This window comes from Branchiostoma floridae, chromosome 2 (assembly GCF_000003815.2).
Source record: "Branchiostoma floridae strain S238N-H82 chromosome 2, Bfl_VNyyK, whole genome shotgun sequence".
In the NCBI taxonomy this organism is placed as follows: domain Eukaryota; kingdom Metazoa; phylum Chordata; class Leptocardii; order Amphioxiformes; family Branchiostomatidae; genus Branchiostoma; species Branchiostoma floridae.
This window is the reverse complement of record NC_049980.1, coordinates 20,121,206-20,140,310: the sequence shown is the minus strand read 5'-3', so window position 1 is coordinate 20,140,310 and position 19,105 is coordinate 20,121,206. Positions and strand designations below refer to the sequence as shown.

Below are 19,105 nucleotides of genomic sequence, written 5' to 3'. Positions count from 1 at the left end.
GCAACAATCCAGAATAAAGTGGAGTGAAGTGATTGCACCCCTCTTGTGCCGTTGCCAAAATCACCATCGTTCCGTTGCTGCCGCTGTGGGGGAGACGATGCCATTAGAATTTCCCCCAGTATTAAATACATGCGTTCCAATGGGAGAGTTGAGGAAACAAATATGCAATTATCTCAAGAGCAAAAAGTTCAAGCCATACAAACTTACCTTCAAATGATAGTCTACTATGTCCAGTCTCAGCAAATTCATTTGCAAGAATTTCTATACGGCTAATCTTTTGATACACCCCCCTGATTAGAGCCCTTGGATTGGCCCATTTGGCTGAAAACAGTATTCTGGCGACGATACCACTATTTCAGGGGGGTGCGGTAACCCCCGCGATGGAGAAAGGTCATTTTTTACAACTAATTCTACAAGTGTAGGGTCTTTCCTACTGCAGCCACTCTCAAAATGCCCAGATTTCACATAAAATCCAACCAAGAAAGGCTTTTCAATGGTTTAAAGCCTTGTTTTATTTGACCATGGGCTCTAGGCGCAGGCGCTAATGGTTGCGTCACCCCTGTGGGGTCGGCAGCCTAGCGGTGAATGACCTTTACGACGCCAGCTGACTTCCAAAGGTGGACGCTAGGTCAGTCAGTGCGTGTTTCAAGGTCATTGTTTGCGGCTTTAACAGGTAAAGCGCCACACTTAACATGACCTGGATACCTGGATACCTGGATACCATCTTCAGTCAAGAAAGGCCTCTGCCTGTAGTGGACTGCTCTAGACGCATCCCTCATGGACGTACCACAGGTGTTCCCAGTGTCGATCCAAGTTGGATTTAAACTGGTTCACTGACTCGCTCATGACTATCCTTTCTGGTAAAGAGTTCCAGTCCTTTACGACCCTCGAACTGAAGACATGCCCCCTGATTCTAGTTTTTGCAAGTGGGATCTTCAACTTGTAACTATGGCCTCTAGTTGAAGAACCCTTAGCTTCCACGAAAAACAGATCTGACTGTAGTCTCTCTTTCCCAGTCATAATCTTAAAAACTTGAATCATATCTCCTCTCCTACGCCGGTACTCCAGGGATGGTAGCCTCAGCTTTTTTAACCTGTCCTTGTAAGGAATGTCCTTGAGAGCAGGCACCATTTTGGTTGCTCTGCGCTGAACTCTCTCTAGCCTCTGTTTGTCCAAGGAGAAGTGTGGCCCCCAAATAATATTACCGTATTCTAAATGGGGTCTCACCATCGTTTTGAAAAGAATCGGGATTGTTTGTTCATCAATGTTGTAAAAGGCTCTATTTATGAGTCCCAGCATCATGTTACCCTTGTTCGCTGCTTTTGCAGTGTGCATGTGGAATGCGAGATTGTTGTCTATAGATACACCTAAGTCCTTCTCTTCCACGGTTTCCTCTATATTCTGTCCACCAAGAGTGTATGTGATTTTCTGATTTGTCCTCCCCAGGTGTAGAACCTTGCACTTGCTCACGTTGAAACGTAGCTGCCAGTGCTGTGACCACTGATCTACCGCCACTAGATCCTGTTGCAATGCCTCCTGATCTCTTTTGTGTTTGACTGGTCGAAAAATCTTGCTGTCATCAGCGAAGATTTTTACTTCACTAGATATTGCCTCTGGTAGATCATTGATATATATCACAAACAATATGGGTCCAAGGACACTTCCCTGTGGAATCCCGCTTTTGACCTCTTTCCAAGATGAGAATTCACCATTAACTACCACCCGTTGTTTCCTCTGGGACAAGAAGTTTCCAATCCAGTTTCGTAAGTCACCCACCACCCCATATCTCTCCAGTTTCTGTAGTAACCGTGTATGAGGTACTGTATCAAATGCTTTACGAAAATCCAGATAGATGACATCTACTGGATCTCCTGCCTGTAGTAGTTTTGTCCACTGTTCCATGGTCACTAACAATTGAGTCATACATGAACGTCCAGGAACAAACCCGTGTTGGGCGTCAGTGAAATAGTTGTGAGAAGACATGTGTTCTACAACTTTGTCCCTAATGATGGATTCTAGCATTTTTCCTACTACGGATGTGAGACTTACAGGTCTGTAGTTCCCCGGAGATGATTTACTGCCCTTCTTGTGAATGGGTGTAACATGCGCCTGTTTCCACCCTTCAGGTAACTCAGAAGATGCAATGGATTTCTTAAAAAGAATTGTGAGAGGCGTAGCAAGGTCATGAGCCAGTTCCTTGAGAAACCGTGGATGCAAGTTATCGGGGCCTGCAGATTTTGCTGGGTTAAGCTCGGCCAATTTCTTGAGGACTACTTCCTCAGTGATCTCTAAACCTTCCAATACTGGGTGTCATGTAGGTTGTTTATGGTAGGAATGTTTGACAGGTCCTCTTCCGTGAATACACTTGCGAAAAAGTCATTCAGAACCTCTGCCTTTTCCCCATCAGTTTCTGCTACCTGACCTCCCTCCTTTACCAAACTTCCTACTTTCTCCCTGGTGTGAAGTCTTGTTGAGACATAACGCCAAAAGGCCTTAGGGTTCTCCTTGATGTCCTTAACCATCCGCAGCTCAAAAGTTCTACAAAGTTCCCTTGTTAAACTGCGAAGTTTGTTTCTTTCCTTTGTGTATGCTACATAGTCCCTTGTTTTTCCTGTTCTCCTAAACTTGGCCCATGTTTTTCTCTTCTTAACCCTTGCCTTCATGGCACGTTTGTTCATGTAAAGCCTGTCTGTTCTGAGGGTGGGCTTAGAAAAAGGTATGCAATCCTCAATTATTGCATCCATTTTTCCAGCAAACACTTCCCAAGCCTCATGAATATCCAGGTGACCCATTTCTTCTTCCCAGTCTATATCATGTAGAGCATCTTTAGCCTTAGCATATTGACCCTTGTTGTAGTTCCTTCTACCTGTTGTCTGGTCCTCACTCCTCACATCTGCTTGGATGCAGAAATTCAAACAGCAATGATCTCCCTTACCCAGGCCGGGTGTGTACTGTATATCCCCAACTAAGTCTTGCTCATTGGAAAGGATCAGGTCCAACAAGGATGGTTTCTGGCTTAGCCGGAAACGTGTAGGTTCGTTTACATGTTGGTATAGGAAGTTATTGTCCAAGCAGTCTAGGAGTAATTGGCCATGGTGATTTGTTCCTATCGTGGAAATTTTCCTTTCCATGACTACCAAATATACTATAAATATACACGACAAAAGTGCATTTTTTAAAGGCCATTTGTGGACCATATCAACACTGTATAGCTGTAGTTGCAACTTGCAGGTTTGTCTCCATGCATGCTGTCGGTAAAGGGGAGGGGCGGTTGTGACATTACGGACAAATTGATAACTATGGTCTCTGTCAGATTCCATGTGTTACTGAAAAATGCTAGACCTATTTTTTGCCAGATGAACCAGCTGAACTGAGTTGATTATCAATGTAACACTGACGGTAACTCTGCATATGCCAGGCTGTCATCTCCTTAGCTCCTCTTATCGGGCAACGTTTTCTACCTATTTGGCCAATAAGTATTTTTGCAGCAACCCAAAGACGTCTGGTAGAGACAAGGTGCAAACAGGCTAAAGCAGTAATCCATGTTGTTTTTTTCAGCCGTGACCAAAAGCCTTGAAGAACCATGTTGCAAGAAGCCTGTATCGTGAGTGTCAGTGGTGAAAGCAGCAAGTCATCTGGCAACCATGGTGAAGTCACAGGACACAGCTGTAGTGGTGTAATTGTGGACAGACAGAGAGGGCTGGTCCTGTCTCATGGTGTAGCCTTCAGTCCCTACCTACCTGATGAGTTCACCTCTCATCAAGTAAGGCGACAAGGCTGGTACAAACCTCAAGATACAGACAGATTTAATATTGAAGTGATAGTCAGGCCTAGGTCAGAAAAGGGCCAACCTGAAGCTAGTGACAGATTCCTGCAACCCATTCAGCAGCCAATTCCAGCAGCCACTACAGCTGGAGGAAAGCTAGCATCTGAGTTGGATTCACCACCAGAGAAAAAGTGTTCAGCAGAGTTGCTGCTGCTCTGGAGGTGTATTGACTTTGACGATGCTGTGAGGAAGCTGATGCCAAAGTACGACAATTGGCACTTTGATGAACCTCCCAATAATCCAGCCGATAGCCGCAGAGACCCTTCACACCAGATTGAGGCAGTCCAGTCCTGTGTCAAGACCGACTGGATGGCTGAAGTCTCCTTGTCTTGGTTCGCACTTTTAAAACTCAAAGAATCAGAAAAAGGTGCTGAAAGTTCAGCTGTTGTTGGAGTAGAACAGGCTCAGATAGGTTCACCTGTCATGGCAGTTGGAACGCCCTTTGGTGTTCTCTGTCCATCTGTGTTCATGAATAGCTTGGCAAAGGGGATCGTGTGCAACACTGCGGGGAAGGGTGGGGCGCTGATTCTCACAGATGCAAGATGTCTGCCTGGAACTGAGGGTGGCCCACTGCTCACTGTTGATAGGGATGGAAAATGGTAAGCTTTTATATTTCATTTGTCTGTTTGTTTGTTTATTCATTTTACTGGCAAAACATTTAACGTTACAGTAATAACTTACAAATTTACTGTAATATAAAACCCATTTACAGGATGTTGCTTGGTCTGGTAGCTGCACCTCTCTGTTGGAAGGCCAACGAGTGGATAGGGCTGTCCCTAGTCTGCTCGTTCCATGCTGTGCTGGACTCCTTAGCTCACCTTGTGCCCTGGCCTCTCATCCCAGCTGCCGCAGTCATACACAGCATCCAAGAACCACCACATCCGGCTCTGTCACAAGTGGAGAAGTCTATAGTGATGATAGAAGCAGGGGAAATCTGGGGGTCGGGGGTTGTTGTGCATGTGGATGAATCTAAAGTCTATCTTTTGACATGCCGGCATGTCATAGGGTCCTCCTCTAAAGTGAAAGTTGTAATGTGTCATGCACAAAAAGTCAGGGTGACAGGAAATGTTGTATATGCCACTCCCTCGGAGTCAGTTTATGATTTAGCAGTAGTGGAGTTCCCTAACCCAAGGGTAAAACTTGTCCCTGTGAGAGAGACAAGAAGGTACGACCAAGGAGAACAGTGTTTTGCGGTTGGTTATGCCCTTTTTGGTCAGAATCAACATATGAAACCAACAGTGACAGCTGGAGTGCTATCCAATGTGGTTTCCTGGCAAGGCAATCCCATCATGCTCCAGTCCACATGTGCAGTGCATGCTGGGGTTAGTGGGGGTGCCCTTTTTAACCAACAGGGACAACTGATGGGGATTGTAGTAAGCAATGCAAAGGATGTACAACTCAAAGCGTGTTATCCACACCTGAATTTCATCATTCCGTCAACAACCTTTGCAAAAGCAATGGATAGATTTGTACAGACAAAAGATGCTGGTTGTTTGTCTGAGTTTGATAGTAACAATCATTACTTGCAAGATGTATGGAAACTCCAAGAACCAAAACCATTACTGCAAAGTAAGATATGAAATGTCTACAGGACTGTCATAGGTTGCAGTAGAATTTTCAATTCTAAAAAAAATTTTTTTCTGTATATGCAGTACAAAAAAGATGTTGTTACATTTTGTATATTATAAATAAAAGAAATGATTCATTTTACCTTAGCTAATAAGATGTGCGTGTACTTTTGAAATTCGTATACATTTCTCTACCTTTTATACTTTGCATTCAAGCTATCTACTGTTGCAAAGTTGCAAAATGTGATACCCCAACTAAAATGGTGCTATGGACTAGTAATCATTACTTTATTTGTTAATTTTGCTGATAAAGACAAGATGTGCCATATTGTTACTCTCCAAGCAGAGATTAGGCCCCGGCTGCTTTTTATTTGACGTTTTTTAGGCGTTTTTATCAGGCTTTGTATTTTGTAGCATTTTCTTTATGACTCACTCTCCAAGCAGAGGCTAGGCTCCAGATTTTTTTTATGTCAAACGGCACAAAATAAAAAGCCTGATAAAACGTCTAAAAAACATCAAGATGAACAGCCAGGGCCTAAACCCTGCTTTACATAGAGAGTACCATAATTTGGCTTTCTTAAAATATATGATCATCCCACCATCTTTATAAAGCTCTTCTCTTTGTATAACAGACTTTGTACATGTTGTGTACAGCATTTATTGAGATGAATGCCAGGATCAGGAGTATGTTTCCATTTTACATTACCCTACATCATTGACATGTTTGATTTTTGCTGCAACCAAGGTTAGATATTTAACCTCCTTGCTGCAACAGATTTCTATTATTGATAGTATTATGCAGCAAATGTAAGGTTATCATTGTTTCTTGAGATGAAACATGTAGTTTTTTTTTTATTGGTTCATAGTGCAAAGGTGGCAGATCTGTTATCTTGAACTGAAGGTAGACTGAATACTTCAAGTTATATATGTGGGCCCCCTTGGAAATCAACTTCAAATAAGTTGAAGGGGCTAACCACATGTCTAGAGATGAATAAATAAATATATAAATGAAGATATTAAGTCAACATCTGTATCATTCAACTTGTATAAGAACCTTCTATGGACTTGATTGCAATAACATGTATTAAATAAGTATTGAGACTCAGGTGACTGTTATCATTTCATTATCATTATTATACATTGTAGTGATTGGTATTATAAGGGAAAGGTAATTTTGTTTTCGAGGATCCCATGTTCTAGGAGGTGCCTCGAGCACGTAAATCAGCCTCATTAAAGTTAACGTTACTCATATTATTTTCAAATACTAGTAATAAATGATATGTTTAAAAACAAGTGCTATAATAATAAAAGCTATTAAAAGTCAACATTTTGACTAGAACCTGAGATTGGTAAGCTTTTCTTATGTGAAAGCAATATGTTGAAAATCGTCAATCAGCGCACAACACACAAATAACGCTTTTTCTACACCCAGAACATTTTAAAAACTTGGCTGCTGTCCACCCACCAAGAAGTCTGGTGGAGACTAACTTCTGGGCAAGTCCACTTGCGGTAGCGGTTGTGTCAAAGATTAAAAATAAATCTAAAGATGGAGAAACAAACAATTCAACATATCGCCGGCTTCGTCAAAGAATATATCATCTCATCATAAAAAGCATAATCTATGTAACTTTGTTTAAATGTCATTTAGACCAAGGAGGTTAAAAAAACCTTACCGAAGAACGTGCACCCCTCTTGCTAGTGGGACAGCCTTTAAAGGTCAAATCAAAATGGCGTCGAGTGGTTCTCATTCTCACGTGTTGACATACGAAGGATGCAATTTTCTACGACAGAGACTTGTCCTAGCAACACTTTCCAACCGGCCAGTGAAGATCAAGAAGATAAGACACAAGGATACCAATCCTGGGGTACAAGGTTTGTATCTGCGATGAATTTTCTTCTTATAGGACTCGTCATGTGCATCTATGTGTCCTGACTTGCACGTGTCAGCTCAAAAATATTATAAGAAGTCTCGATATGTAGTTAACGTTAGATGTCTGAATTTGAGCCATTGGTTCATTTAAAACGCAAGAAACTTCGGCGATAAATGATCGAAGATAATGTTTGTAAACATTAGACATAAAGAATCAGTTGCAGTTTTCGAGTATTCAGAGTAATGAAGTTAATTTAGCTTTTGTGTCTGCAAAAAAAATTATAATTTTTTTCTCCTTGTAGATTTTGAGGCAAGCTTCATACGTCTTCTTGATAGAGTCACAAATGGATCCAGGATAGAGGTCAATGAAACAGGTGGGTCATTCACTCAATGCTTATCAATCTTTCACACCTATTATTCATTATTGGTCAATTCTATACACATATTGGAATTGTGTCAAACAAAGGTATTCTAAGCTTATATATCTGAGCATAACCTTGCATCAGCCTTGATATACAGTCAAATCAGTATTAGCGGCCACCTTTGCATACCGACCACCTGGCCATGGTGGCCACTTTTTGTCGGTCCCTTGGATTCGTAATGATTAAGAAATAGGCTTAGTGACCACCTGTCCAATGCGGCCACGGCCACACGATTTCCGGTCCCGCAGATACAGAAACACTGCCGATTACGGCCAAGCGGATGGCTGATCTACGGTCCGGCACGCGTTCTGCCATATAGCGGCCGTATCGCCACCCTACGCTGGATTTAAAACCTCTTTATTTTCAAAACAAAACTGCCTTACTGCCGACAAACAAGGTCATATAAGGTCAACAGACGAAACCACTATTACGGAGGTAAATTGTGGTAAAGTAACGTTCTAATACACTATCACTGAGGCTAATTTACATTACAAAAACATTCTAAATAAATTGTTACACAAATAAAATGATATAAACTTCAGATTATGGTGGTTTTATTCTTACATTTATTAAGTGATAAATCTAAAATGACAGGCTTTCCTTGTGATGACCACATTAGCATAATGGGGGAATCTGACGTGTGAACTCGGAACACATGGACGGCGACGTATCAAAGGATACAAGCCGAAGGATCAAAGAAATGTGACGATACCGGTCTCTTCAGACAATATCAACTGTAGAACATTTAAAACTTTTTTTAGCTTTTGTTTTCTTAATAGATATAGTGTAACAATCATTGCAGTACATGTAAAGTACTGTATTGTGTGAATAAAGATCAATGGTTACTAAAACTATGTGTAACTTATTGCTTGTGGTCAATAATTAGCATTTTCTCTATAGCGGCCACCTCTCTATAGTGGCCAATTTTAACCAGTCCCTTGAGTGGCCGCTATAGACAGGTTTGACTGTATACGGGTGTCTCACTTCAGTAACAGAAAGCATTTTGAAACGCTATCACATCCTGCTGTGGAACCAGTAATCCAATCTGCTGATGTCCTGGTAGGTAACAGTCTTGGAATACCCAGATGTAAACAAAAAGATGTCATGGATGAATGACGTGGATGAATGGATAAATTTTGTATCTTAGACATTGTTCTTTTCACAACTCTACCAGGTACAACTGTTTACTATCAGCCTGGTCTACTACATGGGGGAAAGATAGAACATGACTGTAATGAACAGAGAGCCATCGGTTACTATCTGGAGGCCCTGATCTGTTTGGCTCCCTTTACCAAGGAACCACTGCATGCCACACTGCGGGGAGTCACCAACAACCAAGTGGACGCCTCAGTACGTTTCTATGCCAATCTTATGTAAATGTATATCTGGAGTGTTGATAAAGTAGACTCAGTCACTGACGGAGATAAAAGTAAAGTTAACAATGAAATAATTCATACCCAAAGTTATTCATACCTTTTGTAGATTCATTGCTTTTCTCAAGAAAGAAATGTAGTACATGTGTACCTTGTACAGTTGAATTATTTGGGGCCATGTTTTTTTTAAAAAGTTGTTTCAAATCAAGAACAATTGAGATTTTATTTTATTTGAAAAACTATGGTGGTGAACTGAAACAAAACAAAAGATAATGAACAGATAATATACAGACATTGCATATTTTGTTGAAGGTATGAATTGTAGAATGCTGTGCCCAAGACTTGTATTGACTACGTGTACCTGGACCGTCTGAATCCAAAAACATGAAATAAAATAGGCATGACCTAACCTTTACCCTACAGGTGGACTACCTGAAAGCTACCTGCCTCCCCCTGCTGCAACAGTTCGGACTCATTGCTAACCTGGACCTAAAGATCACCAAGAGGGGTGCGGCCCCCGGGGGTGGGGGAGAGGTCATCTTCACCTGCCCCAACCCACGCAAGCTCAAGCCTGTCAAGATTACTGACTTTGGCAAGATCAAACGAATACGAGGATGGGCGTATCCTTCTTGTTCAGCTTTGTATGGTCTTCTAGAGACAAGTACACTTTTCATATGCATGTACTTGGCTACTCATCTCTGGATATACATATGCATGGTATATAGAGAAAGGAGAACTTTTACCACAAGAAAAGAAATATTCTTCTGGTTTTCACTTTGAGCTTATAGTTGTATCATCCATGTAGTCACATATTATTACATGTTTGTAATGTTTGAGGCAAGACCTTAACACTGTGGATATGTAGATTTGCCACAAGAGTGTCACCACAGACAGCCAATAGGATAGTTGAGTCTGCTAGAGGGGTGTTGAACCGTTGTCTGACAGACATCTACATCTATACAGACCATCGCAAGGGACCACTGGGAGGCAAGTAAGTAAAACGAAAAAGATTTCTTAGTCTTGGTAATTCATCAATTCTACATAAGTTTAGCATCATATTTACACTTCTGCCCACAGAGGTACATTGTTAGAATGGTGTTTTGCAGAATTTTTCTGTTGACAGCAAAATCATAGTATGTGCATAAAAGACTACCGGTAATGTTTGTACTAGTAAATTAGATAATTTATGACATGATATCACAATGACATGGCATAGCCAGGGTTAAGATATGGCAATATTCTGTATATTTGGTGTCAAGGCTCTGGTATTGGTGTAAACTAAGACATCCTTCTATAATGTCCCTGGTTTAAAAAGTCTTCTTTGGACAGTTTTTCATGTACTGTGACTAAAAAGTTTGCAATTATTCCTGTTGACAGTTTTTATAACTAATCAAAACCTTTGGAAATCACACCAATAATGCACTACAAGTAGGTTTCATTGTCATCCCTTGGTGTTTGTGCTCAGATCTCCAGGTTTTGGTCTTACACTTGTGGCAGAAACCACCACTGGGGTCATGTTGGGGTCAGAGGCCATGTCACGACCCCAGGGTGCAGATGGTGAGCCAACAGTACCAGAGGACCTGGGCAAGGGGGCGTCCAAACTTCTTTTTGAGGAAATATATCGGGTGAGTCTATCATTGCTGTATGTTGTATGTCATTGCTGTATGCTACAAGGTCACACTTTGTAGGACTTTGGCACCGAAACTGAAATATTTTTGAGAGCAAACCTTCCTAAGATTTACTATTTGTCACTCTGTGCATTCTTTTAAATATTAGAAAATACATAGACCACACTATAAATTTGATGTCTTGGTCCTTCTCACAGTCAGCTGACTTAAAAATGGTTTCTATGTGAAGGAAGCAGAACAAGTTCACCAAGACTTAAAATAATGAAGTGCCCTAAAAAGAAGCCCCTTCTTTAGTACTTGCAGAGCTGTGTGGCCCAAGGGCTATAAAAATAGAGATGGTTGCTGCCCTATATATCATGATGTGGAAGGACTTTACTTCAAGTTTTCTAACAACTCTCTCTGTCACCATTGCCTGTAGGGTGGCTGTGTGGACTCTGTGAATCAGTCTCTCGCACTTCTCTTCATGGCTCTTGGGGACCAGGATGTGTCCAAGGCTGTTCTGGGACCACTTTCTCCTTACACGTGAGTATATACTGTGCAGTATTGTCTCATCGACTGCAAAGTCTGTAGCTTTTTCCCCTACAACAAGAAGACATTATCTATTTCAGTGTTTAACTGTGTTGTATCATCACCTTCCACTCCTGCAAAATCAAATCCCTGCATAAATGATGAATTTGCAGTAATTTGTGTGTATTCTGTGGAAAAGGTATACCTGTTCTGTGAATTGTTTTATGTGATGGATCTAACATTGGATAGTAGCAAAAATCTATTTTTATGTTCCAGGATTCAGTTTCTCCGGCATCTCCAAGATTTCTTCAAAGTGATGTTTAAAATCGAAACTCTTAAAGCAGAGGAAGATACAGAACTGTGTACTGGGGCTGACAAAATCCAGCTGACATGTATTGGTGTCGGCTACACAAATCTGAGCAAGAAAACATCATAGTGATCACCTACATGTACCAGGGCCATATCTTGTGTTACCCAAGCAGTGATCCCGATAAACTGATGTGCAATTTGTCTTTCTGGAGGCTGGACAGCTGTCAGCCAATCACATACTGGTGCCCCTGGGTAGAGGGAATATGTGATTTGCTGACAACTGTGGCCAGTGCTAATGCCCCCAGAAGGACAGATTGCACACTTGTACACCAGGGTCGCTGCTTGGGTAATACAAGCTGAGGGTCTGGTGAGGCAAGTAGAATACTGGTTGCAAGAATTCAAATCATGATATCCTCTCATGATCACACTGAATACATGTAACTGTTCTGATATATCAAATAAAGAATGCATCTATATTGCTACAACACAGTACTTTTGTTTCCTGTGCACTATATTACTGAAAAGATTAGCTGTACAATATACATGTAGTATGCAGTACTGTCTACTGATGTGGGTAAAGTACTTATTTTAAGTTTCAAGAAAGATGAAAACACGCACAGTCAGATAACTTCTAGTTACATTATCTGTGACATTTATTTGACATTGTGACTTGGTGCCTCACATCTTGGTGCCTTACAACTTACCTACCTACCTGTTAAACATGTAGAACAGCATAAATGGCTATTTGCACATTGGTGAGCCACACTGTGTTTGTCTTAGCATTAAAATTCATACCTTATTCAAGTACTAGTATGTTTGTCTTTTCCTATCTGCAAGTCTTTTGTTATAGGCTTGGTCACATCCATTTCTATTTTGTGGTACGGCTTTATTTAGGCTAGGACTTTTGACAAGGATCAACCTATCCACAACTGTCCCAAGTTTTTCTTTGATTTGCTGTGACAAACCTATCATACAATGAATGTGACCAGGCCCGATGACAACAGCACTGAATTTGTGCATCTCACATCAAAGCCAGCAGGTACTGATAATAGCTTACTCTTGAGGCTACATCAGTATATCCTTGTGAAGATATTGCAGTTGTAAAAACATACAGAATTCATTGGGTGTTTGTAAGCAGCTTTGTTTGTTTGTTGAGCTTAGGCTAGTAGACATTGTCACACACAATGAACACACCTTACATATAGGCACTAATCCTGTAGCTGTAAAAATGAGAAGAAAGCATTGATTAGATGATACATGTACAGATAACATTCACAGTGATGCCTATGCAGGAGGGACTACATTAAGGTAAGTGAACTTATCTTCACTAAATTAAACCTAGGGTGTAGGTTTTCATTTTCCTTTTACCAAGTATGTAACACATAATTTTTACTAACCTGACTAAATTGTGCTCTCAGGGAGAGATTGTGTAAACACAGCCACAGACTACAATTTGTAATTACACATCTTATGACTTTGACAAGATATATTACATTTCCTGTCTCCAAACTACTGGTGCTTATTTCAAGTTAACGTTATATACATTCCATATTCCTATGCCACTGTATCTGCTTAACTTGCCTGCTATGCAGTGCACTATTTGTAAGAATTCATATTGTGAACATAGAAATTGGTCTTGCATGAGCCTTACTTATGATTGAGGCAGGGCTTTAGCCAGCTCGAAATTTTTTTCCGTCAGCCAATTACAACCGTCGCGAAAACCGCGAAAATTAGTTAGAAGGACTGAACTGAGACCTTGAAAAACGGGTTTTAATGAGATTATCGTATGCGAAAGGGCGCCGACACACATTGTCAACAATCATAACAATAGCAAAACAAACAGTGTGTGGCTTTTACGGCCGTGGACGGCGTCCCCAAGCCGCCTGTAGCTTCCACCAAGGAATTTTGTCCGTCAAGGTTGACGGATTGGTTTTAAAATTTTTCCGTCAGACGCAGCAAATTTCCGTCAATTGACGGAAAAACGGACGCTGGCTAAAGCCCTGGATTGAGGTATCATTCTTTATCCTCACTTAGACCTGAGTCACATGACATGACATGACAAAACACCTATAATTAGGGAACAATAGCTTAGTTTGTGATTGAAAAAATGATGCTTATTTAACTAGAGAATCAATGTGAAACAGCTGAATACATGATGGTTGCTCTAAGTTACAGAGATGAAATATACTTAAGTTTTCCTCCAAGCCACTTTCAGCTCTTCGTCTTGACTAATGTATTCTTTGCATAGGTGCCCAATAATAAAGCAAATAAAGTAGATGTGTCTGGAGGTTATATTGCTATTAGTGGTTGTTGAGCTGTTGTGGTGATTAGAACTCCAGTCATCATGTGCAAATATACATTTTTAGAAATACATGTACACATATCCTGTATACCATTGTCTTTCACAGTAGCACATTATGGTACCTTAAGATATAATGTTGGCAAAAATACAGAATAATATAAACATCACTCCTCAATTTGTACTGCTTAATATATCGTTCGTTGGTTTATGGCTTTCTTCAGCATAAATGCCTTTCAGTTCTTTATTGTATAAATTTGCATGCAATGAAAATGGTGCATACAACATAAACATTTTCTTGTGTACATGTTTTTTTTTATTATGTATTTCTACAATATTTTGGAGTAGGGTACAATTTGAGGCTTTTAGGATTTTCTGGGTAGCCATGACATAACCAATCATCAACAAGTATCCTTTGTCAACCTTTTCTGTCCTTGACACAGATTGAGCAATGATCATTAACCATAGATGTTGTTACACCAATCACATGTCGACTTTGACCAGGGATTTACTCCGTTGTTGTCTTCCTGGGTTTGCAGCTCCTCTGGTGGACCACGAGTCGGTCTGGCAAGAAGGTCCGACCGCAGATGGGGCACGGCACCAGGTTAGCCTGGGCTGCCTGCCATGCTGCCTCGTTCATTGCATCAATATCATAGGAGCCAGAAGCTGTCAAAAACAGTAAGTGGAATCAATACATAACAGTCAGACTAAAGTTGGACATTGCTTACATTATTAACAAGTTGAGAGCAAGATTAAGTGTGGTGGAATTAATTTGTTTCTTAGCATCATTTATTGATTGCCTGATATCACTAGATTATTAAGCAGTCCTTTGTAACCCATTCATGTCTCAAAAAAGACCAATTGTATGACATTGTGCAGAAAATTTCAACTTACTTACATGTACATTGAATTACCAGAAAACTAATTGTAGCACTAGGCATTATATTCCTATTTAATGATATATATAGATTAGGGCTTTCTAGCTCTAGTTTTTTCTGATCATCTCTTTTTGTTTGTTTGATGGAGTGCCAAAGAAAATCTTGGGAAGTCTGGGGTATACTGCCCAAGGACATTTTGTGATTTTTGTACCCCTAAAAAGATGTTTGGTACTTATTTTCATAATCTTGGGGGGATAGATTTCAAAAGGTATTAAATTTTCCACACACCAATTTTGCCTATCAAGAAGACAGAAATGACAATATTTGTCCCCCATATGAAGCAAAATTTCATCAAATGCAGACACTGGAAAACCCCTGATCTAGATTATCATAACTGTAACCATTTATTAGCGTGCAAGAGTGATCGCTATCCAGCAAAGGTGAAGTTGTATTTAAAGTAGTAGTTACCATTTCCTCCTACTGTCCAGAACAGGGAAAGGAAGGAAGGAATGAAAAAGAGAAAAAATGAACATGTGATTAAGATTTCCCAACGTTCTGTTGATGTTTAGAACATGTTGTTTAATGCTTTAGAATTTCATTTAATAACAATTATTAATGATAAACTGGTATAAACTGGTCTACTGTTTCACTGTCTCTACTGAGACTGAAAAGAGACTTCTGCAAATACACAAACTGCTTGCATCATGAGAGATTGCATGCAACTTAAAATCTCCTTTGAAGTTGAGAGAAACATAAGGGGAGCCACACCTGTGATGGGCCTGACTTCGGGTTTCTTGGGTTCTGGACGGCGCATGGACTTGGGCAGTTGATCGTTCTCTATGTGCCATTTCTTCATACACTGTGGTTCATGGATGGAGATGGACTTGGTCCCAAACTCCCTCCCACAGATGTAGCACACCACGGTGGCAGGGCGTCGGACAACTGGAGTCTTCGACTTCTGCATGGTGGAATGTGGTACCGTAATGTTGAACATTCAAGTTCACCATGAGGTGATACTAGACATGCACACATTAAACATTTAAAGGTTCTTTTCATGAGACAATTCTAAGGAGAATTATGACTCACTGTAACTGTTGTTTTTGCTGAAAGATATTATGGAAATTGAAGGTATGGAATATGAAAAATGTACATTTTTTTTTAATGAGTGTATGATCAAAAGGAAAGCATTATTTACCGATGGAGTTGGATATGTTTTTGACAGGTTAGGGCCACCTGAAGCACCACCCTTAGGCTTGCAGCTACGCTGGTGGACTGGCAGCCTGGTGAAACAGAAAATCTGTCAAGGCACAGTCATCTATGGCTTTGATTATTCCATCATTTGAAGAAAGAAGCATCTCTGCACATGCAAGTTTTAAGATGACATGAATTAACACACATTGTAGTCGCACAATAGATGTTTTACTGCATTTACTAATTGGTGACGGTTACTCAGAGCAAGAATGCAACTATATGAGGAAACTGTTTACTGTGACAAATGAGCTGCATATATCATATCTGTCATACTACTTGTACTTGACCTTTAGCATACCTGTCTGGGTTGAAAGTGCGTCCACAGTTCCCACAGGGCACCATCTGGGACTGAGCGCTCTTCCACGCTGCTTCATTCCTCTCTTCTGCACTCATCAACGACGTTCCAATCTTCTTGGGTTCGGGTCGTCTTTGGTCGCGTGGAAGCTGCTTATTTTCTAACCGCCATTTTTTCAGGCACTGCGGCTCGTGGATGTCGATAGACTTGGAGCCAAACTCCCTGCCGCAGATGTAGCACACGACAGTCCGCGGCTTCTGAGGGACTGATGATGATGATGATGGTTTCGGTACAGCCCCTCCTTTTGGAGGAGAGGATGTGGCAGTAGCAGAGGGGGTGGTTTTGTGAGCAGAGCTGCCATCTTTGGGTTTACAGCCCTTCTGGTGCACAGGAAGACGGTCAGGTAGAAAGGTTCGCCCACATGTAGGACATGGAACCAGACTGGCCTGGGAGCTCTGCCAAGCTGCCTCATTAGCTGCATCCACATCGTAGCTGCCTCCACCTTTAACTGCAACCTCCTGCGGTTTGACGGGCGTGGGACGGCGAAGGTGCTTTGGTAGCCTGGCGTTTTCTGCTTTCCACTTCTCGATACACTGTGGTTCATGGATTGCTAATGATTTGGACCCAAACTCTCTTCCACAGATATAGCATACCCTGAATGTAGGCCTCTTTGGTGCAACAGTGGGTAGGTTTGCCTTAGGTTTGGTTGAACCACCCTCACTGTTGTCACTTAGTGTAACTGTAGATGGGCGAGCTATTCTCTTTGCTTTTGCACTTCCTGACTTGCTTTTGCTAGACATGTTGTTTTCACTCTTTTGACTAGAAGACCTTGAACTACTAGCGCCTCCTTTAGACTCAGGTCTGGAGATGGGTGTGCTTGATGAACTACCAGAACGGTAATGCTGTCTTGATCTAGGAGAAACTGGAGGAAGGTCTAACCTTGGAGACACGATAGCAACTCCTTGAGAAGTACGTGGGGACTCATCAATGTCAATGATTTGGTGATCGGGAAGAGAGGGATTCTCTAACGTAGCAGTGCCTGGTCTTGGCGGTCTCTTGGACAATGTCCTAGTCTTTGGTCTCTCCAGGGTTCTAGTTTTGGGCCTCTCAAGTCGTGAAACAGTTTCCTTTTTTGTCCCCTTGTTTTCCTGGGGTGTGGTCTGACGTCCGTCTATATGAGGCAATGAAAAGGGTTTAACCGGTGACCGTTTGCGCTGACCCACGGGTAACTTGTAGTTCTCCCTATGCCACTTCTCCAGACACTTGGGCTCATGTAGTCTTATAGAGTGGGAGCCAAACTGTCTCCCACAGACGTAGCACACCAGCATACCAGGGTGTGGGACTCAGGCTGGGCAGAAGGGGATGGTGCGTGGCTGCCAGCTGCAAGCTTCAAGCCCTGATGATCTCCCATTGGAGCTAGTGGGATCCTTGTATCCATACAGTTTGACATTGTTCAAGATTTGTCTACAAAAAACAAGTGAAGCAAAAGCGCAGGTTGTTAGATCTATCAATGACGTATTCAGCAACTTTTTTACTGTTGTTATATCTAACGTTATTCCGTTATTCCGTAACCTGCCAAATTCCATAAAACTGAGCATCAAAGCCCTCAGGTTCAGTGTTCATGTTGTTTATCCAGTTCAAAATTATCTTTTATCCTGGGAACAAACATATTTAATTGGTTGGCCTCACAAGGTATCAAATTTCAAAGGCAAAGACATTTCTTAGTATCTTAGATGCAAATTCTACAAATAGCAATTGCCACATAGATTGTATGTGACTATGAATTGGGCATACTAGTAAATTGTGAAATATTTGTGGTGTTACATGCTCTGTTTTACTAGTATACTCCTGCACTACCGTGTTATTTCAGCACAAAGAATGTCTCCTTTTTGTTTATAAGATCAAGTGCTATGAACTGAAAAGATTTACACCTAACCTGTATCCCATTATTTAGGCTAAAATGTTGCTTAAAACTATATCCTTGTTATGGTCAAGGTCAGGCCAATTTGCAAAAAATATAACAACGGCAGCAAGGTCTGAACGTGTAACTTTGACATATTTAAAGAAACACACCTTTGGAACTTATATTTCTTATTGTATCTTGCAATATTTTGCATGCCATATATCTATGACTGGTCAGTAATTGTCAGTGACATTTAAATGTAAGGCAACTGTAGAGGAGGACAGGAAATAGGAAGTGCCTCAATTTTAGACACTGTTGCCCCTAGCTATTAAATAACACAATCACATTATAACAAGCCACATTGTTACAGACAAAAAGAAAAGCCAATGGCTGCTCATAGCACAGCTCTAAAAAAGCAGCATGCAAAGACAACAATCAATGTGTTAACCATGGCTGACTAAATCCACCCTTAGCGTAATTCACAATTACTGTGACTGTCAATCCGTGGAATGAAGAATGCTAACGGCTAAATGGCACTTGGTGCAAGATGACCAACTAGCTGGAAGCATGACATGTTGTGCAAATAGTCCAAGCTTGGTGTCTGAATGAAAGAGAACCTACGTCCGTGAGTCAGTGTTGTAAGACAGTCACCGCCATGGCCGCCTTTTGTTATGGGCTGCCCGGCTGCCTAGTAACGTTTGACGCACGGGGCGGCGCCGCGTGTACATGTTGCTATGGAGAGCGCGTCCCGTTACTACGGGGACGGTCCTGTCTACAATTCCTTCGGGTACACTTTTCATAAAGACGAAACTCCATGCATTTTGTAGTGCGATGATAGAAGAGTTACATGAAGATATGTTTTACCACTGCAGCAACACACTTGTACACCCACCTGTTTTTTCACACCACCTGTTTTGCCAGCCGCCATTTTGGTATCGCGCAATAGTTTGTCCACTTTCTACAGAGGTCGCTAGGT

At 41.3% G+C, this 19,105-nt stretch overlaps 3 protein-coding genes across 7 annotated transcripts; 2 read left to right on the top strand and 1 right to left on the bottom strand.

Moving 5' to 3' along the window:
- The first annotated feature begins 547 nt into the window (after positions 1-547).
- Positions 548-5,445, top strand: LOC118410008 (peroxisomal leader peptide-processing protease-like). Of its 2 annotated transcripts, none has more exons than XM_035811455.1 (3): positions 548-628; positions 3,559-4,425; positions 4,539-5,445. In XM_035811455.1, the coding sequence occupies exons 2-3, from the start codon at positions 3,584-3,586 to the stop codon at positions 5,404-5,406; spliced, it is 1,710 nt and encodes a 569-aa protein (XP_035667348.1). In that variant the 5' UTR covers positions 548-628; positions 3,559-3,583; the 3' UTR covers positions 5,407-5,445. The 2 variants fall into 2 exon arrangements, with proteins under 2 accessions (XP_035667348.1, XP_035667347.1); XM_035811454.1 differs by having other exon boundaries at positions 573-673.
- A 1,636-nt stretch (positions 5,446-7,081) lies between these two features.
- On the top strand, positions 7,082-12,307 carry LOC118409431 (RNA 3'-terminal phosphate cyclase-like protein). The gene is made up of 8 exons (XM_035810459.1): positions 7,082-7,266; positions 7,567-7,638; positions 8,861-9,036; positions 9,483-9,679; positions 9,925-10,050; positions 10,525-10,684; positions 11,106-11,209; positions 11,471-12,307. Exons 1-8 carry the CDS (start codon positions 7,122-7,124, stop codon positions 11,628-11,630), a joined length of 1,140 nt encoding a protein of 379 aa, XP_035666352.1. The 5' UTR covers positions 7,082-7,121; the 3' UTR covers positions 11,631-12,307.
- Positions 12,308-13,513: 1,206 nt separating this feature from the next.
- On the bottom strand, positions 13,514-19,105 carry LOC118409429 (zinc finger protein 474-like). Of its 4 annotated transcripts, none has more exons than XM_035810456.1 (6): positions 19,022-19,105; positions 16,230-17,690; positions 15,876-15,960; positions 15,449-15,638; positions 15,149-15,160; positions 13,514-14,468 (listed from the first exon to the last, which is right to left on the bottom strand). In XM_035810456.1, exons 2-6 carry the CDS (start codon positions 17,552-17,554, stop codon positions 14,311-14,313), a joined length of 1,770 nt encoding a protein of 589 aa, XP_035666349.1. In that variant the 5' UTR covers positions 17,555-17,690; positions 19,022-19,105; the 3' UTR covers positions 13,514-14,310. The 4 variants fall into 4 exon arrangements, with proteins under 4 accessions (XP_035666349.1, XP_035666348.1, XP_035666350.1 ...); XM_035810455.1 differs by lacking the exon at positions 19,022-19,105 and adding an exon at positions 18,751-18,988; XM_035810457.1 differs by lacking the exon at positions 19,022-19,105 and adding an exon at positions 18,751-18,988 and having other exon boundaries at positions 15,149-15,157.

What these genes read in the sequence shown, in the direction of transcription:
- LOC118409431 (XM_035810459.1), top strand. Translation starts at nt 7,122, where the DNA reads ATGGCGTCGAGTGGTTCTCATTCTCACGTGTTGACATACGAAGGATGC. An exon ending in AAACGAATACGAGGATGGGC is followed by an intron (nt 9,680 to 9,924) that starts GTATCCTTCTTG and finishes GTGGATATGTAG; the next exon opens with ATTTGCCACAAGAGTGTCAC. An exon ending in AAGGGACCACTGGGAGGCAA is followed by an intron (nt 10,051 to 10,524) that starts GTAAGTAAAACG and finishes GTTTGTGCTCAG; the next exon opens with ATCTCCAGGTTTTGGTCTTA.
- LOC118410008 (XM_035811455.1), top strand. Translation starts at nt 3,584, where the DNA reads ATGTTGCAAGAAGCCTGTATCGTGAGTGTCAGTGGTGAAAGCAGCAAG. An exon ending in GTTGATAGGGATGGAAAATG is followed by an intron (nt 4,426 to 4,538) that starts GTAAGCTTTTAT and finishes ACCCATTTACAG; the next exon opens with GATGTTGCTTGGTCTGGTAG.
- LOC118409429 (XM_035810456.1), bottom strand. Translation starts at nt 17,554, where the DNA reads ATGCTGGTGTGCTACGTCTGTGGGAGACAGTTTGGCTCCCACTCTATA. An exon ending in CGCACTTTCAACCCAGACAG is followed by an intron (nt 15,961 to 16,229) that starts GTATGCTAAAGG and finishes CTGTTTCACCAG; the next exon opens with GCTGCCAGTCCACCAGCGTA. An exon ending in AAACATATCCAACTCCATCG is followed by an intron (nt 15,639 to 15,875) that starts GTAAATAATGCT and finishes TCCACCATGCAG; the next exon opens with AAGTCGAAGACTCCAGTTGT.